The 22,501-nt window shown below is 44.3% G+C and overlaps 1 protein-coding gene across 1 annotated transcript in view; it reads right to left on the minus strand.

Annotated features, from left to right (window-relative positions):
- Positions 1-22,501, minus strand: part of TDRD3 (tudor domain containing 3) — a 517,375-nt gene that overhangs the window by 208,102 nt on the left and 286,772 nt on the right. Inside the window, exon 5 of the mRNA XM_069758172.1 lies at positions 12,056-12,197. Coding sequence (XP_069614273.1) covers positions 12,056-12,197 — 142 coding nt within the window. The remainder of the gene's footprint in view (positions 1-12,055; positions 12,198-22,501) is intronic.

Below are 22,501 nucleotides of genomic sequence, written 5' to 3' on the forward strand. Positions count from 1 at the left end.
TTATCAGAGGGCAAAACAGCAGACACAAGACTCTTTACTTGTTACCAACAAGAGGAGACCAGATAGCTATGCGCGATTCATCACGGGATATCACACCCAATGGTCTCAGGTGAGTAGGATTTTGAATAACCACTGGAGGATTTTGACCACTGACACTCAAACATCTCAGGTTGTCAGTGCGCGGCCACTAACAACGGCTAGGAGGGCGCCTAATTTTAAGGACATTCTTACCCAAAGCCATTATAATAGACCCACACGAAGACTTAATCGGGGTATTGTTTTGAGAGGCTCATTTCCATGCGGGGATTGCAATATGTGTCCATACATGCATCCGACGCGTGATTCTTTTTGCAACCCGGTAGATCAGGTGCAACATAGAATAAAATCGTATATCAACTGTAAAACCACTCACGTCATTTATGCTCTAATATGCTCATGTCCCTGCATTTATGTAGGTCAGACTTCGCAGGAATTACGCAGGAGAATGCAGGGTCATTTCTCCACTATTAACATGGCGGCCGCGGACAGCCGAAAGGGTAAGACTCTTACCACGGTGGCCTCTCATTACCTGCTTCACCATGGTGGTAGCTATGCCAACACCAAGATTATTGGCTTGGAACATGTTAGGGGCTCTGGGAGGGGTGGTTCCTTGCATAAACGGCTCCTACAATTGGAGTCTCGGTGGATTTATCTGCTTAAGTCTATAGCACCTCAGGGCATTAATGAAGATCTCCTTTTTACAGGCTTCCTGGGATAGTCATTCCCTGTATGATCTCTATATCGGACTCCTTCTTGTTTGATCCTTACGTGACGGATGATTCTTTGACGAGGTTTTTTGGTTGGATGGCTATCTTGAGAAGGTCTCCCCCAAAGTTTCACTTCGATGTTTGGACATACTGGATACCGCATTTATTTCTGGAATGGATAACATCGGGACTTGTGACGTACTTTTTTGTGGAATTGGATTGATCGGCGGGAATTTTTTCCCTTTTCCCAATGGATCTTTATCATTGTGAACTATTCTGGGGACACCAGTGATATCTTATGGACTATTAGGTCTATGGAGGGTTGGCAATTTCTACCATGGGTGGCAGGCTATGTTATATGGGTATGTTTATATTATATTCTTGGTTATTTGTGTATTTTGTATTATGGTTATCGTTTATAAGGGTTTTGTTTGGTGATTGGTTAGTGTTTTTTGTTTATGTTATCGTTATATTTATTTTCATTTTCATGTTTATGTTTATTTCCTTTTATATTTATTTTTGTCATTGGGTGTTTTTTGTTATTTCTTATTGTATAAGATTATTGTGCTAATTATATGTTTTTCCTTTAGTATTAGGATTTAGGTCGGCCATATCCCTTCCTGTTCTCTTCTTCCCGTAGTACACTGTCACCTCATATTATCACACGCCTCTGTAGGCGATTCCCCTTCTTGTTCTCTCTGCTCCGATGCGGACCGCCGGCTATAGTTCCGGCGCGTGCGCACTGGAACAGTATGGGCAGAGACGTCTGCCCTCACTTGGTTTCTTCTATCGTGTGCGCAAGCGCGAGTATATCGCGCCGCTGACATTCCTCCATGCGGGTTCCAGTTTCTTTACTTCCGGTTCGGAGGTAGTCACATACACCGGTGCGCACTGATGGCCGCTCTATTTAGGATATAAAGACGGAGGTTTTATTCGGTAAGCTATCACCCCTGACGAAGCGGTCGTTGTAACCGCGATACGCGTTGGGTTCTCCCACCCTGCGGTCCTGATCCATGCATTGGTTGCCGGAGTTACCCTCCTTACTATAGGTTCCTTTTTGGGTTCTCTACGCAAGCTGTTGAGGTTTTTTTGTTTTTTGTTTATTTGACAGCCTTATTAGGGGCAATGGCCATGCTCTATCCATCCTTCAGTAGGGACTGATATCTTATTATCTTCTATATTTTCTCCCATGGGTTATCTATATTATTAGGCTTGTAGCCGGGACTTGGATTTCCCTACTGGGATGGAATAACAGGTGGTGTATACATTTGTATGGATTAAACCCAGCTGTGCCTTTATATTTTGTGTACTTGTGTCAGGCACCATGTGTTATCTATACCATTTATGAGATTTTGTTTTGGACAGGCCTCATGGGGGAGTTGTTCTGTGTATTTTTAACTGTTTTTAAATTACCTTTGTTACCAATAAAATTGTCTTTTGTTTCATATAACTTATTGGTGGTGTGCAGATTATATTGTGGCTTCTTTTCCTTTTGCTCTTACCACTTGCCCTGCATTGGTGGCAAGTGAGATTCATATTTGTGGGGTTGATGTCATCGTTGTATTGTCAGGTGATATCAAGCCCTCGGATTACTAATGGAGAGGTGTCTATAAGACACCTCTCCATTAGTAATCCTATAGTTACAGTGCCTACAAGTAGTATTCAACCCCATGCAGATTTAGCAGGTTTACACATTTGGAATTAACTTGGCATTGTGACATTTGGACTGTAGGTCAGCCTGGAAGTGTGAAATGCACTGCAGCAAAAAAGAATGTTATTTCTTTGTTTATTTTTTTTTTTAATTGTGAAAAGTCTTTTCAGAGGGTCATTTATTATTCAACCCCTCAACCCACCAGAATTCTGTTTGGTTCCCCTAAAGTATTAAGAAGTAGTTCAGGCACAAAGAACAATGAGCTTCACATGTTTGGATTAATTATCTCTTTTTCCAGCCTTTTCTGACTATTTAAGACCCTCCCCAAACTTGTGAACAGCACTCATACATGGTCAACATGGGAAAGACAAAGGAGCATTCCAAGGCCATCAGAGACAAGATCGTGGAGGGTCACAAGGCTGGCAAGGGGTACAAAACCCTTTCCAAGGAGTTGGGCCTACCTGTCTCCACTGTTGGGAGCATCATCCGGAAGTGGAAGGCTTATGGAACTACTGTCAGCCTTCCACGGCCTGGACAGCCTTTGAAAGTTTCCTCCCGTGCCGAGGCCAGGCTTGTCCGAAGAGTCAAGGCTAACCCAAGGACAACAAGGAAGGAGCTCCGGGATGATCTCATGGCAGTGGGGACATTGGTTTCAGTCAATACTATAAGTAACGTACTCCACTGCAATGGTCTCCGTTCCAGATGAGCCCGTAAGGTACCTTTACTTTCAAAGCGTCATGTCAAGGCTCATCTAAAGTTTGCTCATGATCACTTGGAGGACTCTGAGACTGACTGGTTCAAGGTTCTCTGGTCTGATGAGACCAAGATCGAGATCTTTGGTGCCAACCACACACGTGACGTTTGGAGACTGGATGGCACTGCATACGACCCCAAGAATACCATCCCTACAGTCAAGCATGGTGGTGGCAGCATCATGCTGTGGGGCTGTTTCTCAGCCAAGGGGCCTGGCCATCTGGTCCGCATCCATGGGAAGATGGATAGCACGGCCTACCTGGAGATTTTGGCCAAGAACCTCCGCTCCTCCATCAAGGATCTTAAGATGGGTCGTCATTTCATCTTCCAACAAGACAACGACCCAAAGCACACAGCCAAGAAAACCAAGGCCTGGTTCAAGAGGCAAAAAATCAAGGTGTTGCAGTGGCCTAGTCAGTCTCCTGACCTTAACCCAATTGAAAACTTGTGGAAGGAGCTCAAGATTAAAGTCCACATGAGACACCCAAAGAACCTAGATAACTTGGAGAAGATCTGCATGGAGGAGTGGGCCAAGATAACTCCAGAGACCTGTGCCGGCCTGATCAGGTCTTATAAAAGACGATTATTAGCTATAATTGCAAACAAAGGTTATTCCACAAAATATTAAACCTAGGGGTTGAATAATAATTGACCCCCACTTTTATGTTTAAAATTTATAAAAATTTAACTGAGCAACAAAACTTTTTGGTTTGTAAGATTTATGCATCTGTTAATAAATCCTGCTCTTGTTTGAAGTTTGAAGGCTCTAACTTATTTGCATCTTATTAAACCTGCTAAATCTGCAGGGGGTTGAATACTACTTGTAGTCACTGTATATGCTAAATAAAGAAACAGCAAGAATAAAGTCTTTCATTTGAAATACTTTTTTATTTAAAAATAACAAACACAGTTATACTCACCTAACACCTAATTCCACTGAATCCCTCGTCTTCTGTAATAAAATAAAACAATAACATCCCTCACTTGTCTGTCGTTCTATCCCACGCTGTAATCCATGTCTGGAGGATAAACAGTTTCAACCTGGAAAGTTCAAAGATGTGACCGTCCAGGCTGTGAATTACTGGTGAATGAGCTGCTGCAAGCGAACCAGGAGAATTTCACTGCAGTAAATTTGTACTGCGGTGAACTCGCCTCAGCACCATGACATTTTCTCAGGGTGCTAGCAAGGATTTCCCCCAGGTCACCACAGTTCAGCCTGGCTAGGAACGCAGCCTCAGTGACCATCAGTAGCGATGATGTCACCGCTAGTCACGGATGCTGCGCAGCAGTTCATTCACTGGTGTTCTCAGCATGGACAGGTCGCATCTTGGCAACATCCAGGTGGAAAACTATTTATCCCCCAGGCATGGATTACGGCGTGGGACAGAATGACAGACAGGTGAGGGATATTGTTTTTTTTTTTGTTTTTTTGTTTTATTATAGAAGGTGAGGGCTTTGGTGAGTATAACTGTGTTAGTTATTTTTAAATAAAAAAGTAAAATGTATTTTGTATTATTTGAAATAAAAGACTTTATTCTTGTTGTGTCTTTATTTATCATATAACTATAGGATTAGTAATTGATAGGTGTCTTATAGATGCCTATCCATTACTAACCTGTGGGCTTGATGTCACCAGACAATACAAAAGTGACATCAACCCCATAAACAAGAACCTCACTTGCCACTGCTACAGGGCAAGTGACGCCAGAATTGGCGCATCTAGTAGATGCGCCTTTTCTGGGTGGCTGCAGGCTGCTATTTTTAGGTTGGGGGTGCCAATATCTATGGCTCCTCACCAGCCTGAGAATACCAGCCCCCAGCTGTCTGCTTTAGCAAGGCTGGTTATCAAAAATGGGGGGTAGGGCCACGCCATTTTTTTTTAAAAATTATTTAAAAAGAGCTGAAGCAGAAGAGCTGAGGGTTGCAGCCCCCAGCTGTGAGTTTTGCCTGGCTGGTTAACAAAAATACAGGGAAACCAACAACGTTTTTATTTTTGTTCTTTTTTTTTATTATTATTTATTTACAGCACAGGCGCTGGCTGATGAATACTCACATCAGCCGCCCTTACTCTCACTGTTATTAGCGTCAGCAAGCAAGAAGTAGTCCCATTAGCTGACAACATTGACTGGAGGCAATTTTTATACCTTCGATAACAGCTGAGCGCTCAAGCTGTCTTTTGACAGCGCAGGAACCACGGCTGTCTGACCGGCTGTGACAATTTTACCGCCGATCAGACGCAGTGTTTGCTGCGCTGTCGTGCAAATGACAGCGTGGCAAACTTAACCCCTTCATGACCCAGCCTATTTTGACCTTAAAGACCTTGCCGTTTTTTGCAATTCTGACCAGTGTCCCTTTATGAGGTAATAACTCAGGAACGCTTCAACGGATCCTAGCGGTTCTGAGATTGTTTTTTCGTGACATATTGGGCTTCATGTTAGTGGTAAATTTAGGTCAATAAATTCTGCGTTTATTTGTGATAAAAACGGAAATTTGGCGAAAATTTTGAAAATTTCGCAATTTTCGCATTTTGAATTTTTATTCTGTTAAACCAGAGAGATATGTGACACAAAATAGTTAATAAATAACATTTCCCACATGTTTACTTTACATCAGCACAATTTTGGAAACAAAATTTTTTTTTGTTAGGAAGTTATAAGGGTTAAAATTTGACCAGCGATTTGTCATTTTTACAACGAAATTTACAAAACCATTTTTTTTAGGGACCACCTCACATTTGAAGTCAGTTTGAGGGGTCTATATGGCTGAAAATACCCAAAAGTGACACCATTCTAAAAACTGCACCCCTCAAGGTACTCAAAACCACATTCAAGAAGTTTATTAACCCTTCAGGTGCTTCACAGCAGCAGAAGCAACATGGAAGGAAAAAATGAACATTTAACTTTTTAGTCACAAAAATTATCTTTTAGCAACAATTTTTTTATTTTCCCAATGGTAAAAGGAGAAACTAAACCACGAAAGTTGTTGTCCAATTTGTCCTGAGTACACTGATACCTCATATGTGGGGGTAAACCACTGTTTGGGCGCACGGCAGGGCTTGGAAGGGAAGGAGCGCCATTTGACTTTTTGAATCAAAAATTGGCTCCACTCTTTAGCGGACACCATGTCACGTTTGGAGAGCCCCCGTGTGCCTAAAAATTGGAGCTCCCCCACAAGTGACCCCATTTTGGAAACTAGACGCCCCAAGGAACTTATCTAGATGCATAGTGAGCACTTTGAACCCCCAGGTGCTTCACAAATTGATCCGTAAAAATGAAAAAGTACTTTTTTTTCACAAAAAAATTCTTTTAGCCTCAATTTTTTCATTTTCACATGGGCAACAGGATAAAATGGATCCTAAAATGTGTTGGGCAATTTCTCCTGAGTACACCAATACCTCACATGTGGGGGTAAACCACTGTTTGGGCACATGGTAAGGCTCGGAAGGGAAGGAGCGCCATTTGACTTTTTGAATGAAAAATTATTTCCATCGTTAGCGGACACCATGTCGCGTTTGGATAGCTCCTGTGTGCCTAAACATTGGCGCTCCCCCACAAGTGACCCCATTTTGGAAACTAGACCCCCAAGGAACTTATTTAGATGCCTAGTGAGCATTTTAAACCCTCAGGTGCTTCACAAATTGATCTGTAAAAATGAAAAAGTACTTTTTTTTCACAAAAAAATTATTTTCGCCTCAATTTTTTCATTTTCACATGGGCAGTAGGATAAAATGGATCATAAAATTTGTTGGGCAATTTCTCCCGAGTACGTCGATACCTCATATGTGGGGGTAAACCACTGTTTGGGCACTCGGCAGGGCTCGGAAGGGAAGGCGCGCCATTTGACTTTTTGAATGGAAAATTAGCTCCAATTGTTAGCGGACACCATGTCGCGTTTGGAGAGCCCCTGTGTGCCTAAACATTGGAGCTCCCCCACAAGTGACCCCATTTTGGAAACTAGACCCCCCAAGGAACTTATCTAGATGCATATTGAGCACTTTCAACCCCCAGGTGCTTCACAGAAGTTTATAACGCAGAGCCATGAAAATAAAAAATAATTTTTCTTTCCTCAAAAATGATTTTTTAGCCTGGAATTTCCTATTTTGCCAAGGATAATAGGAGAAATTGGACCCCAAATATTGTTGTCCAGTTTGTCCTGAGTACGCTGATACCCCATATGTGGGGGTAAACCACTGTTTGGGCGCACGGCAGGGCTCGGAAGGGATGGCACGCCATTTGGCTTTTTAAATGGAAAATTAGCTCCAATCATTAGCGGACACCATGTCACGTTTGGAGAGCCCCTGTGTGGCTAAACATTGGAGATCCCCCAGAAATGACACCATTTTGGAAACTAGACCCCCAAAGGAACTAATCTAGATGTGTGGTGAGGACTTTGAACCCCCAAGTGCTTCACAGAAGTTTATAACGCAGAGCCATGAAAATAAAAAAAAAAAATTATTTTCTCAAAAATGATCTTTTAGCCTGCAATTTTTTATTTTCCCAAGGGTAACAGGAGAAATTTGACCCCAAAAGTTGTTGTCCAGTTTCTCCTGAGTACGCTGATACCCCATATGTGGGGGTAAATCACTGTTTGGGCACATGCCGGGGCTCGGAAGTGAAGTAGTGACGTTTTGAAATGCAGACTTTGATGGAATGCTCTGTGGGCGTCACGCTGCGTTTGCAGAGCCCCTGATGTGGCTTAACAGTAGAAACCCCCCACAAGTGACCCCATTTTGGAAACTAGACCCCCAAAGGAACTTATCTAGATGTGTGGTGAGCACTTTGAACCCCCAAGTGCTTCATAGAAGTTTATAATGCAGAGCCGTGAAAATAATAAATACGTTTTCTTTCCTCAAAAATAATTATTTAGCCCAGAATTTTTTATTTTCCCAAGGGTTACAGGAGAAATTGGACCCCAAAAGTTGTTGTCCAGTTTCTCCTGAGTACGCTGATACCCCATGAGTGGGGGTAAACCACTGTTTGGGCACACGTCGGGGCTCAGAAGGGAAGTAGTGACTTTTGAAATGCAGACTTTGATGGAATGGTCTGCGGGCGTCACGTTGCGTTTGCAGAGCCCCTGGTGTGCCTAAACAGTAGAAACCCCCACAAGTTACCCCATTTTAGAAACTAGACCCCCCAAGGAACTTATCTAGATATGTGGTGAGCACTTTGAACCCCCAAGTGCTTCACAGACGTTTACAACGCAGAGCCGTGAAAATAAAAAATCATTTTTCTTTCCTCAAAAATTATGTTTTAGCAAGCATTTTTTTAGATTCACAAGGGTAACAGGAGAAATTGGACCCCAGTAATTGTTGCGCAGTTTGTCCTGAGTATGCTGGTACCCCATATGTGGGGGTAAACCACTGTTTGGGCACACGTCAGGGCTCGGAAGTGAGGGAGCACCATTTGACTTTTTGAATACGAGATTGGCTGGAATCAATGGTGGCGCCATGTTGCGTTTGGAGACCCCTGATGTGCCTAAACAGTGGTAACCCCTCAATTCTAACTCCAACACTAGCCCCAACACACCCCTAACCCTAATCCCAACTGTAGCCATAACCCTAATCACAACCCTAACCACAACCCTAATTCCAACCCTAAGGCTATGTGCCCACGTTGCGGATTCGTGTGAGATATTTCCGCACCATTTTTGAAAAATCCGCGGGTAAAAGGCACTGCGTTTTACCTGCGGATTTTCCGCGGATTTCCAGTGTTTTTTGTGCGGATTTCACCTGCGGATTCCTATTGAGGAACAGGTGTAAAACGCTGCGGAATCCGCACAAAGAATTGACATGCTGCGGAAAATACAACGCAGCGTTTCCGCGCGGTATTTTCCGCACCATGGGCACAGCGGATTTGGTTTTTCATATGTTTACATGGTACTGTAAACCTGATGGAACACTGCTGCGAATCCGCAGCGGCCAATCCGCAGCCAAATCCGCACAGTGTGCACATAGCCTAATTCTAAAGGTATGTGCACACGCTGCGGAAAACGCTGCGGATCCGCAGCAGTTTCCCATGAGTTTACAGTTCAATGTAAACCTATGGGAAACATAAATCGCTGTACACATGCTGCGGAAAAACTGCACGGAAACGCAGCGGTTTACATTCCGCAGCATGTCACTTCTTTGTGCGGATTCCGCAGCGGTTTTACAACTGCTCAAATAGAAAATCGCAGTTGTAAAACCGCAGTGAAATGCACAGAAAAAAACGCGGTAAATCCACCATAAATCCGCAGCGGTTTAGCACTGTGGATTTATCAAATCCGCAGCGGAAAAATCCGCAGAGGACCAGAATACGTGTGCACATACCGAAACCCTAACCCTAGCCCTAACCCTAGCCCTAACCCTATTCTAACATTAGTGGGAAAAAAAAAATTTCTTTATTTTTTTATTGTCCCTACCTATGGGGGTGACAAAGGGGGGGGGGGGTCATTTATTATTTTTTTTATTTTGATCACTGAGATATAATCTATCTCAGTGATCAAAATGCACATTGGAACGAATCTGCCGGCCGGCAGATTCGGCGGGCGCACTGCACATGCGCCCGCCATTTTGGAAGATGGCGGCGCCCAGGGAGAAGACGGACGGGACCCCGGCTGGATCGGTAAGTATGATGGGGTGGGGGGGGACCACAGGGGGGGGATCGGAGCACGGGGGTGGGGAATCGGAGCGCGGGAGGGGTGGAACGGAGCACGGGGGGCGTGGAACGGAGCATGGGGGGGCTGGAACGGAGCACGGGGGGGTGGAACGGAGCACCGGTGGGGGTGGATCGGAGTGCAGGGGGGGTGATTGGAGCACGGGGGGGTGATTGGAGCACGGGGGGAGCGGACAAGAGCACGGGGGGGGGGGAGCGGAGCACTGGATGGAGGGGAGCCGGAGCAGTGTACCGGCCAGATCGGGGGGTTGGGGGGGCGATCGGTGGGGTGGGGTGGGGGCACATTAGTATTTCCAGCCATGGCCGATGATATTTCAGCATCGGCCATGGCTGGATTGTAATATTTCACCCGTTATAATAGGTGAAATATTACAAATCGCTGTGATTGGCAGTTTCACTTTCAACAGCCAATCAGAGCAATCGTAGCCACGAGGGGGTGAAGCCACCCCCCCTGGGCTAAACTACCACTCCCCCTGTCCCTGCAGATCGGGTGAAATGGGAGTTAACCCTTTCACCCGATCTGCAGGGACGCGATCTTTCCATGACGCCACATAGGCGTCATGGGTCGGATTGGCACCGACTTTCATGACGCCTACGTGGCGTCATGGGTCGGGAAGGGGTTAAATAAAAAAGAACCTATACATGTTTGGTATCAAAGAACTCATAATAACCTGGGGAATCATAATTGAAGATCAGCTTTAGTGTTTGGTGAACATGGTAAAAAAATTAAAAAAATAAACAATTGTGGAATTGCTCATTTTTGCAATTTCACCGCATTTTGAATTTGTTTTCCTCTTTTCCACTACATTATATGGTAAAATCAATGTAGTCATTCAAAAGTGCAACTTGTCCAGCAAAAAAAAAACAAGCCCTCACAAGGACATATTGATGAAAAAAAATAAAAAAAAGTTATGGCTCTGGGAAGATGAGCAAAAAACGGAAAAGCAAAAACGTAAAATGGCCAAGGGGTGAAGGAGTTACAAGGTGTTCTCCATATAAACTAAAAGCATCATTTTTAAGCCCAGTTACACATGATTCCAGCAATCTATGTATAAGCCCCCTACTCCTTTTTAGATCCATGAAAATACGCTTTTTAATTCTACAGCCCATTCTGTACAACACATTCTATGCTGACATAGTCCTTTTAAAGGGAAGCTGTTATGTGAAAAAATGCTATTAACCGGCAGATATAGGATTAATCTGCAGATTAATAAGGTTCAGAAACCATGCAGCCACCGCACAGAAAGAATTGCTGCTGGAGTGAAATTAATTATATTTCTTCCGGCAGCCTCTGGCTTTCAGTCATAGAGGTGAAGCTTCAGTCACCGCTCAGTATTTAGTGAGCGGTGGCTGTAACCACAATCCCAGCAATGACTAACAGCCAGCTCTGTACTGATGCACTGCTGATCCGGCCGTCAGTCGTGTTGGGACCATGGTTACAGCTGCTGCTCACTATGTATCGAGCAGTCACTGAAGAGGTGTCTCAGGTTCCATTTAAGGGACTATCAGCACAGAATGACTGGTCAACCCAAGTACAGGCGCTTGGTGCTTCATGGCAGGGCCTACCAGTTATATATACACCTGCTCACCTGCTTGTTTTCCCTCTATCTCCACCCGTCCATGGCCCTATGAAGACATAGCTGTCTGCAAATAACGGGTGGAGATTGAGGGAAAACAAGTAGGTATGAAGGTGTATTTAAAACGATTGGCCCCGCCATGAAGCACCGAGCTGTGGTACATAGTTTGAACGGACATTCTATGCTGACAGCGTCCCTTTATTGATGTTATGAAGACAAAGGGGGGTCACAACAGATACTGATTGGATTTAGACTTCTCATTGCTCATTCACTTTGCATTTTGTCAATTGATTAAAAAAAAAAACTATTAACACTTCTATTTTTGAAAGCAAGCACATTTTGCAGAATTTTCTTCCACACCTGCCTGAAACTTTTACACAGTACTATATGTAAAGAAATTTAGATCTTATAATAAATTATTAATTTTTACCAAACCTAGTCTGCAAATTCCCTAAAAAATGACTGTAATGAAATGGGATACAGGTCTAAATCGTCACAGTGCCTGCAATAAAATGCATTCTGCTAATACCGCTTGCTTGGAATAAATAGGCAAACACTGTTATAAAGGGCAATATTGGATGTATGCTTCTAAAAGGATATTCATTCTCTGCCTGGAAGAGTCAATTTAGTAACACACCAGCAACAAGAGCTCAAAGTGATTTGTGTTAGCCTCACCCTCTGCAGCTCCCATTTCTCTATGAGTGGCTCCACTTCACCTCCAAGCACAACTGTGTTGGTGTCATCCAAAAGCAAGCATCCATTTTTCACTTCAACAGATCCTAATAGCTTTATTTTTGTGCCAGGTGGAGTGTTCAAGCTAGAAGGGAGGAAAAAGACATAGAATACAATTAAAATGTTAGACTTTTGCACAAGCTGCCAAGAAATGCAATAATCAATTCTAATTTTCTTCTAAATGCATACAAAAACAAACGTAACAGTACAAACACTTAGGAGACAGAAGTACACGGCCCGCGAACATTGCAATCAGCAATGAAAGTATATAGTGCTGCCGTTTAGGATTTAGTTTCTGAAAAATACAGTACGCAACACCACATTAGAAGCAATTACAAGGGCAATGAAGTTATGACAGTAGAACATATGGTAATCCCACGATGCAAGCAAAGCACAACACAAGCAATTATTATCTCCTGCAACACACCGCACCTCTTACAATGGAACCACTCTGCTGCCTGCTTTTCCTACAAGGGTTTTATTTTAATCAATTCTACAATGTATGACTGCACACCGCGCTAGTCAAGTGGAACGCAATAAAATACAGGAAAGTAAAAAAAAATGTTCCTTCTAGCACAAGACATGTAAGGACTAAGGACCCTGAACTGAAACTACATCCATTTATTTAACATTTTAGAAAATCATGACACTCGTTATAGTTGGTAAGGTAATATGCATGGACCCAACATTAACACACAACAGAAGCATTCAACATCATCCATTCTAAAGAGAAAAAAAATGTGTCACCTACAAAAGACTCTAATGTCAATGAACCAGATTGGGTTTCCTTTGAAAAACACTTCAGTGACTCACAAGGATAAGTGATCAATGTATGATTGCTGGAACGTCCACATTCTCCTCACCTGCAAAACCACACCATAAAGAAACCTGAATGGATTGATGGCAGCCGCCAATCACAGTATATGAGGCTGACAAACAGCTAAGCGCAATGGTCCTGTGCATAGGTGATGAATGTAATGTGGTGGAAAAATCCCTAAGAATGGCATTTTGTTATGTAATGACAGGTGAGTAATAGCGCTTCAGCAACTAAGTCAATAAATGTATGGGAAACCACTGGGTAAATCTGACAGGGAGAAGGACTTGGGGATCCTAGTTAATGATAAACTTACCTGGAGCAGCCAGTGCCAGGCAGCAGCTGCCAAGGCAAACAGGATCATGGGGTGCATTAAAAGAGGTCTGGATACACATGATGAGAGCATTATACTGCCTCTGTACAAATCCCTAGTTAGACCGCACATGGAGTACTGTGTCCAGTTTTGGGCACCGATGCTCAGGAAGGATATAATGGAACTAGAGAGAGTACAAAGGAGGGCAACAAAATTAATAAAGGGGTTGGGAGAACTACAATACCCAGATAGATTAGCGAAATTAGGATTATTTAGTCTAGAAAAAAGACGACTGAGGGGCGATCTAATAACCATGTATAAGTATATAAGGGGACAATACAAATATCTCGCTGAGGATCTGTTTATACCAAGGAAGGTGACGGGCACAAGGGGGCATTCTTTGCGTCTGGAGGAGAGAAGGTTTTTCCACCAACATAGAAGAGGATTCTTTACTGTTAGGGCAGTGAGAATCTGGAATTGCTTGCCTGAGGAGGTGGTGATGGCGAACTCAGTCGAGGGGTTCAAGAGAGGCCTGGATGTCTTCCTGGAGCAGAACAATATTGTATCATACAATTATTAGGTTCTGTAGAAGGACGTAGATCTGGGGATTTATTATGATGGAATATAGGCTGAACTGGATGGACAAATGTCTTTTTTCGGCCTTACTAACTATGTTACTATGTTACTATGTATAAAATCACAGATTGTAAACCCAACATCGATGGATTATTTTACTGTTTCTTTACAAAGTTGGAAGCTTTGGAGTCTGAGATGATATAGCTAAGCAAAAATGAGTGGGGTACGTAGAGGGACCAAATCAAAGAGTAACCAAAATCATTGAGGAGAAAAGCACAACGGACACGACTGTCAGATTTTGTCGCAGTGTGCTTTCCCTTTTTCTTTTCTCACTACCTATTGACTTTATCCACAAAAATAGACTAGAATAGGACATGCACTGCGATTTTCATGATTTAGGCACCTAGGTTAGTGAGATAAATTGATGCATGAATAGCACCACTGACACGTTAGTTTATAAAATCGTACCAGTAAAAACTAAAACTGTTGCATGAATAACCCTTAAATCGCCCCTTCGGCATTTTTTTTTATTCAGTGCTTTAGTGCTGCATTAAACCCAAGGTCACTGGCCCTACTCTTACACTGCAGCCTCTTCACCGTTTTCCGGTGCCTTTCTGATCCTGCGGTTCCAGGAAGTCAGAAGCTACGTCACAATCTCTCAAAGCCTCGTTCTGGCTCTCATAGACTAGTATTGAATTGTGACCTCTGGCTTACTTCATGAAACATTGGAGCAGCTGGCAGCTCACAAAATGTCAGAGACCGTCAGTGATAACAAGATGAAGACCAAGAAAAGTGAAACAAGGCAGGGTGCCGGAGACTTAGATTTGAAGCACCACTCCAGAGATAAAATAGTTTAAAAAAAACTCTGCAGTTTTGGCAGTCAGTTTTCTTTAATTAAATGACCATACCTATATTCTAAAGCATTTTGGTTAAAATTAAGGTTGTGCACAATGACAACTTCATGCATTTTCAACTCATCACCAGGAAAATGGCATCACAACAATCAAACAGAAGTACGGTAATCACTCTTTAAAAAAAAATGACTTTTGGTCTCTAGTGTGTGCCATTTGGTGAGATTGATCTTACTGACTAGTTCCCTTTAAATCTTTAGTCTTTAGGTTCATTGTTGCGCAGTAGCCTGTGTAAGTAGAAAGGTCGGACTTGTGGGTACCTGTGCCAGCCCAGGTCCGGAACTGCTGAGGTTACCTGACCTGGAAGCTGGGGGCGCTGACATAAGTAAAAGTGCATGCAGCGTCGGGCAGTGACAGAGGGAAGGTGCATGCACAGCGGGCTCTGAGGGCGCTGCCGGCACACTGCTGGAGCCCACCGCAGTAATAAGGAAAGAGCCGGGAGCCCTGTTCAGCTAAGCGTCGCACGCTAGCCTAAGAGATAGGGCAGAGTTCAGGACTGTTCGCTGCTCCCCTCATTGTCGGACCGTGGTCTGCAGTACCTCACTGGAGAAACATCGCGCCAGCTGCTGTTGTCGCTTCAGTCTTGGCGGGAACAGGCTGCGCGCAGCACAGAGAGGTGCAGCGCCCCCAGTGGCTGGCAGAGAGCGAGGTGCCATGTGCCTCGTGACCGTGAGTACAGCACAAGTGCCACAAGGAGAGAACTGGATACTGCACAGATATTTTCAGCCGGGGTAGGGGGTTTTGGGTGCTGGCTTTGATCGAGCTGTGGCCTTGTTTGCTCCGGCCGCATATGTTCATGGCCTAAGGGCTCAGTGGAAGGAGACCGACCGCTGCCGCCAGAAGATGGATTACCGTTGCCTACAGGTCCTTCTTGTACAAGCATCGCACCAGCCGTTGTTGGCGCTATTGACTCCCCCCACAGCATTCACAAGAATTGCCATTATCTGATTCATTGTTCCTTAAAGGGAACCTGTCACCCCGTTTTTTCAGATTGAGCTATAAATACTGTTAAATAGGGCCTGCGCTGTGCGTTACTATAGTGTATGTAGTGTACCCTGATTCCCCATGTCGCCGTTTTCGCCTGTCAATCAGGCTGGTCAGGTCGGGTGGGCGTGTTCACAGCGCTCTTTTCTTCTCCAGCTTTCCGTTGGTGGCGTAGTGGTGTGCGCACGTCCAAGGTCCGAATTCCCTGCGCCCACGTGAAGACACAGCGCGCGATCTGCGCTGTCATCCCTTTCATCGGTGGGGGCGGCCATCTTCCTGGGGTCGCGCGTGCAAACTCGGCTTTGGGAAAATGGCCGCCGCGATCTCTTGTGCGCACGCGCGGCATCCCGCGGCCATTTTCCTGAAGCCCCGTGCAGCAGAGCACTCCATCTGCGCACGCGCGACCCCAGGAAGATGGCCGCCCCCATCTGGGGAAGAAAAGAGCGCTGTGAACACGCCCACCCACCTGACCAGCCTGATTGACAGGCGAAAACGGCGACTTTGGTAATGTATTTCTCAGCATACATGGGGAATCAGGGTACACTACATACACTATAGTAACGCACAGCGCAGGCCCTATTTAACAGTATTTATAGCTCAATCTGAAAAAAAGGGGTGACAGGTTCCCTTTAACACTACATATCCTTTCAATTGGACTGTTTTTCTCCCTTTAACCCTGAACCTTACTGCGAGGAGCTAACCCAGTTAAATTAACATTGTTATATTTGTTAACCCTTGCTCTGCCTTCTGTCTGTCACTTCATCCCACAACCTGCTTATACCTGTTCATACGTGACATTAAAAGTTTGTGTTGAAGTAATATCTCTGGATCCTGTAAGATTTCCACTAGTGCATATTAATTAAAACAACCACAATGAGTGACGGATATAGTAATCAGGTATGGCGGAAGGTATCCGTGATAAACAGTGAGGTGAAGAGTACACGTGAGAGTCTAGTGCAGTGCTTCTAAAAACTTTTTAGTCTTTTCATCCAAACTTTGGATCCTTTGTATATTTCTGTAGGAGACATTAAGGCAAGCACTGTGAGAAATGTGCCCACATCTTCAACATGTCTCCCTGTTTATGCAGCAAAATCACAAAATAACCTTCCATTATATGTTCTTTCATAGATGAAGGATACACAGGGATATCAACCATTTATACACAAGATTCTCAGAGCTTTTGCTTTTGTTACTTCAATACTCTTCAAGTGACACTGCTGCTATTTCATAGAAACGAAAATAACGCAAAATGCATTTGAGGTAATAATGTCTTCCTTTTCATAATAAACCTCTAGCTGCAGCAATAAACCAAACCAATGTAGAATACAGGCACAGGAACACAATAGCATGAATCATGAGTAATCAGCAAGACCATAAAGAGAACCTAGGCTGTCCCCATTTATCACAGAGGAGGACTGCTTATCTGTCAGTAGTCCGATAACTATGGACAGATGCAGAGTCCCCTATCAAAGCTACTGCAGCCAATAGAGACACGGCAGCTGGAATTAGTAGTGGAAGTCTGTGCACTGTGACACCTCTGAAAAGGGGAAAAATCCGCTACATGAATTGGCACGTGGCAGATTTTGGGATTCTGTACCACATGGATAAAATCTGTTATAATCTCATCCACTATGGTGGTATGGTAATTTGCTTTAGATTTTCAGCTGGCAATCCTGGAGGGAAAATCCATGTGTGAACATGCCCATATAACGTGCATACATGTTTCTGTGCAGCACAGATTTATTTTTCTCATTTATACTTCTTTGTAAGGAGCCAACTAATGCCTATGGTCTATGTCCGCTGTCATTGAGAGACACTATAGAAAAATGCATATTCTACATACCATATACACAAATGTGGAATTTTAACAACATGCTCTCAATCTGCTTATATTTCTATAAAATGTGTATGTACACACACAGAGCTAAAAAAAATAAAGGAAACACTTAAACAACACAATGTAAATCCAAGTGAATCACACTTCTGTGAAATCAGTATGTCCACTTATGAAACAACACCAATTGTGAATCAAATTCTCCTGCTGTTATGCAAATGGAACAGACAACAGGTAGAATAGGCAAATCGCAAGACAACCCCTATTATGAGTGGTTCTGCAGGTGGTGACCACAGATCATTTCTCAGTTCTCATCCTTTTTTGCTGCTGTTTTGGTCACTTTTGCATTGTGCCATTGCTCTCACCCCTAGAGGTACTATACAGTAGCATGAGGCGGTCTCTACAACCCACAGAAGTTGCTCAGTTAGTTCAGCTGATCCAGGATGGCACATAAATGTGAACTGTGGCAAGAAGGTTAGCTGCGACTGTCAGCATTGTGTCCAAAGTATGGAGCAGATACCAGTAGACAAGCTAGTACACCAGGACATGTGGAGGGGGAGTAGAAGGCAACAACCCAGCAGAAGGAGCTCTACCTCATTTTTATGGAAGGAACTGGAGGCGCAGGCCATTAACATAAATGTATCTGCTCAAAGTGTCAGAAAAAGACTCCAAGGGGGATTGGCAACTGCAGAGAAAACCAAGATTGGCAGATTCGACATTAGTGCCCTGTGCTTTTCATGGATGAGAATAGGTTCCCACTAAGCAAATGTGACAGATATGACAGATTCTGGAGATGCAGTGGAGAATGTCCTGCTTCCTGCAACATCCTCTAGCATGACCGGATTGGCAATGGGTCAGTAATGGTGCAGGAAGGCATTTCTTTGGAGGGCCACTGTTATGTAGGCAATCCAGTGACACAGTGTGCCAGCAATCAGAGCACATACAGTGATCTGACAATAACCCAAAAAACAATAGAACGAGCTCTGAGACGTGGAATCTCTGTAGACCGCAATACCTGAACCTATCCTAAACACAACTAAAGGCAGCTGTGGATTGCGCCTGACACTACCTATGCAACTCGGCACAGCCTGAGGAGCTGACTAGCCTGAAGAAAGAAAAACAAGCCTGACTTGCCTCAGAGAAATACCCCAAAGGAAAAGGCAGCCCCCCACATATGACTGTTAGCAAGATGAAAAGACAAACGTAGGGATGAAATAGATTCAGCAAAGTGAGGCCCGATATTCTAGATAGAGCGAGGATAGCAAAGAGAACTTTGCAGTCTACAAAAAACCCTAAAGCAAAAAACCACGCAAAGGGGGCAAAAAGACCCACCGTGCCGAACTAACGGCACGGCGGTACACCCTTTGCGTCTCAGAGCTTCCAGCAAAACGAATTAACAAGCTGGACAGAAAAAGTAGCAACAAAAGCAAAGAAGCACTTATCTAAGCAGAGCAGCAGGCCACAGGAAAGATCCAGAAGCTCAGATCCAACACTGGAACATTGACAAGGAGCAAGGAAGACAGAATCAGGTGGAGTTAAATAACAAAGCAGCCAACGAGCTCACCAGAACACCTGAGGGAGGAAGCTCAGAAGCTGCAGTACCACTTGTGACCACAGGAGTGAATTCAGCCACAGAATTCACAACAGTACCCCCCCCTTGAGGAGGGGTCACCGAACCCTCACCAGAGCCCCCAGGCCGACCAGGATGAGCCACATGAAAGGCACGAACAAGATCTGGAGCATGGACATCAGAGGCAAAAACCCAGGAATTATCTTCCTGAGCATAACCCTTCCATTTAACCAGATACTGGAGTTTCCGTCTAGAAACACGAGAATCCAAAATTTTCTCCACAATATACTCCAATTCCCCCTCCACCAAAACCGGGGCAGGAGGTTCAACAGATGGAACCATAGGTGCCACGTATCTCCGCAACAACGACCTATGGAATACATTATGTATGGAAAAGGAGTCTGGGAGGGTCAGATGAAAAGACACAGGATTGAGAATCTCAGAAATCCTATACGGACCAATAAAACGAGGCTTAAATTTAGGAGAGGAAACCTTCATAGGAATATGACGAGAAGATAACCAAACCAGATCCCCAACACGAAGTCGGGGACCCACACGGCGTCTGCGATTAGCGAAAAGTTGAGCCTTCTCCTGGGACAAGGTCAAATTGTCCACTACCTGAGTCCAGATCTGCTGCAACCTGTCCACCACAGAATCCACACCAGGACAGTCCGAAGACTCAACCTGTCCTGAAGAGAAACGAGGATGGAACCCAGAATTGCAGAAAAATGGAGACACCAAGGTAGCCGAGCTGGCCCGATTATTAAGGGCGAACTCAGCCAACGGCAAAAAGGACACCCAATCATCCTGGTCTGCAGAAACAAAACATCTCAGATATGTTTCCAAGGTCTGATTGGTTCGTTTGGTCTGGCCATTAGTCTGAGGATGGAAAGCCGAGGAAAAAGATAGGTCAATGCCCATCCTACCACAAAAGGCTCGCCAAAACCTTGAAACAAACTGGGAACCTCTGTCAGAAACAATATTCTCAGGAATGCCATGCAAACGAACCACATGCTGGAAGAACAAAGGCACCAAATCAGAGGAGGAAGGCAATTTAACCAAGGGCACCAGATGAACCATTTTAGAAAAGCGATCACAGACCACCCAAATGACTGACATCTTTTGAGAAACGGGAAGGTCAGAAATGAAATCCATCGAAATATGTGTCCAAGGCCTCTTTGGGACCGGCAAGGGCAAAAGCAACCCACTGGCACGTGAACAGCAGGGCTTAGCCCTAGCACAAATCCCACAGGACTGCACAAAAGTACGTACATCCCGTGACAGAGATGGCCACCAGAAGGATCTAGCCACTAACTCTCTGGTACCAAAGATTCCAGGATGACCAACCAACACCGAACAATGAAGTTCAGAGATAACTTTACTAGTCTACCTATCAGGGACGAACAGTTTCTCCGCCGGACAACGATCATGTTTATTCGCCTGAAATTTTTGCAACACTCGCCGCAAATCAGGGGAGATGGCAGACACAATGACTCCTTCCTTGAGGATACTCGCCGGCTCAGATGAACCCGGAGAGTCGGGCACAAAACTCCTAGACAGAGCATCCGCCTTCACTTTTTTAGAGCCCGGAAGGTACGAAATCACAAAATCGAAGCGGGCAAAAAATAACGACCCTATCAGATTGTTTCCATCATCCAGTACTCAATAACCTTTTCTGATGAAGGTCTTATGATTAGACCGAAAACGTTCAATTTATGTGGAACTGGATGCACCTAATAAACGAATTGTTCACATCTTATCTTGCAAAGACTATCTCTTGAGTGCCAAGTAATTTATTCTATATGATTGATGGGTTGGATACCTAACTTGTGCACCTCCTACAAACCTTGAGTGCCGTGTCCTCTATTACTAAAAAATAACGACCAACGGGCCTGTCTAGGATTCAAGCGCTTGGCAGACTCGAGAAAAGTAAGGTTCTTATGGTCAGTCAATACCACCACGCGATGCTTAGCTCCTTCAAGCCAATGACGCCATTCCTCGAATGCCCACTTCATGGCCAGCAACTCTCGGTTGCCCACATCATAATTACGCTCAGCAGCCGAAAACTTCCTGGAAAAGAAAGCACATGGTTTCAACACTGAGCAACCAGAACCTCTCTGTGACAAAACCGCCCCTGCTCCAATCTCAGAAGCATCAACCTCGACCTGGAACGGAAGAGAAACATCTGTTGACACAACACAGGGGCAGAACAAAAACGACGCTTCAACTCCTGAAAAGCTTCCACAGCAGCAGAAGACCAATTAACCAAATCAGCACCCTTCTTGGTCAAATCGGTCAATGGTTTGGCAATGCTAGAAAAATTACAGATGAAGCGACGATAAAAATTAGCAAAGCCCAGGAACTTTTGCAGACTTTTCAGAGATGTCGGCTGAGTCCAATCCTGGATGGCTTGGACCTTAACCGGATCCATCTCGATAGTAGAAGGGGAAAAGATGAACCCCAAAAATGAAACTTTCTGCACACCGAAGAGACACTTTGATCCCTTCACAAACAAAGAATTAGCACGCAGGACCTGGAAAACCATTCTGACCTGCTTCACATGAGAGTCCCAATCATCTGAGAAGATCAAAATGTCATCCAAGTAAACAATCAGGAATTTATCCAGATACTCACGGAAGATGTCATGCATAAAAGACTGAAACACAGATGGAGCATTGGCAAGTCCGAACGGCATCACTAGATACTCAAAATGACCCTCGGGCGTATTAAATGCAGTTTTCCATTCATCTCCTTGCCTGATTCTCACCAGATTATACGCACCACGAAGATCTATCTTAGTGAACCAACTAGCCCCCTTAATCCGAGCAAACAAGTCAGATAACAATGGCAAGGGATACTGAAATTTAACAGTGATTTTATTAAGAAGGCGGTAATCAATACACGGTCTCAGCGAACCATCCTTCTTGGCTACAAAAAAGAACCCTGCTCCCAGTGGTGATGACGATGGGCGAATATGTCCCTTCTCCAGGGATTCCTTCACATAACTGCGCATAGCGGCGTGTTCAGGCACGGATAAATTAAATAATCGACCTTTTGGGATTTTTCTACCAGGAATCAAATTGATAGCACAATCACAATCCCTATGCGGAGGTAGGGCATCGGACTTGGGCTCTTCAAATACATCCTGATAATCAGACAAGAACTCTGGGACCTCAGAAGGAGTGGATGACGAAATAGACAAAAATGGAACATCACCATGTACACCCCCTGACAACCCCAGCTGGATACCGACATAGAGTTCCAATCCAATACTGGATTATGGGTTTGCAGCCATGGCAACCCCAACACGACCACATCATGCAGATTATGTAGCACCAGAAAGCGAATAACTTCCTGATGTGCAGGAGCCATGCACATGGTCAGCTG

This window comes from Ranitomeya imitator, chromosome 3 (genome assembly GCF_032444005.1).
Source record: "Ranitomeya imitator isolate aRanImi1 chromosome 3, aRanImi1.pri, whole genome shotgun sequence".
Lineage (NCBI taxonomy): Eukaryota > Metazoa > Chordata > Amphibia > Anura > Dendrobatidae > Ranitomeya > Ranitomeya imitator.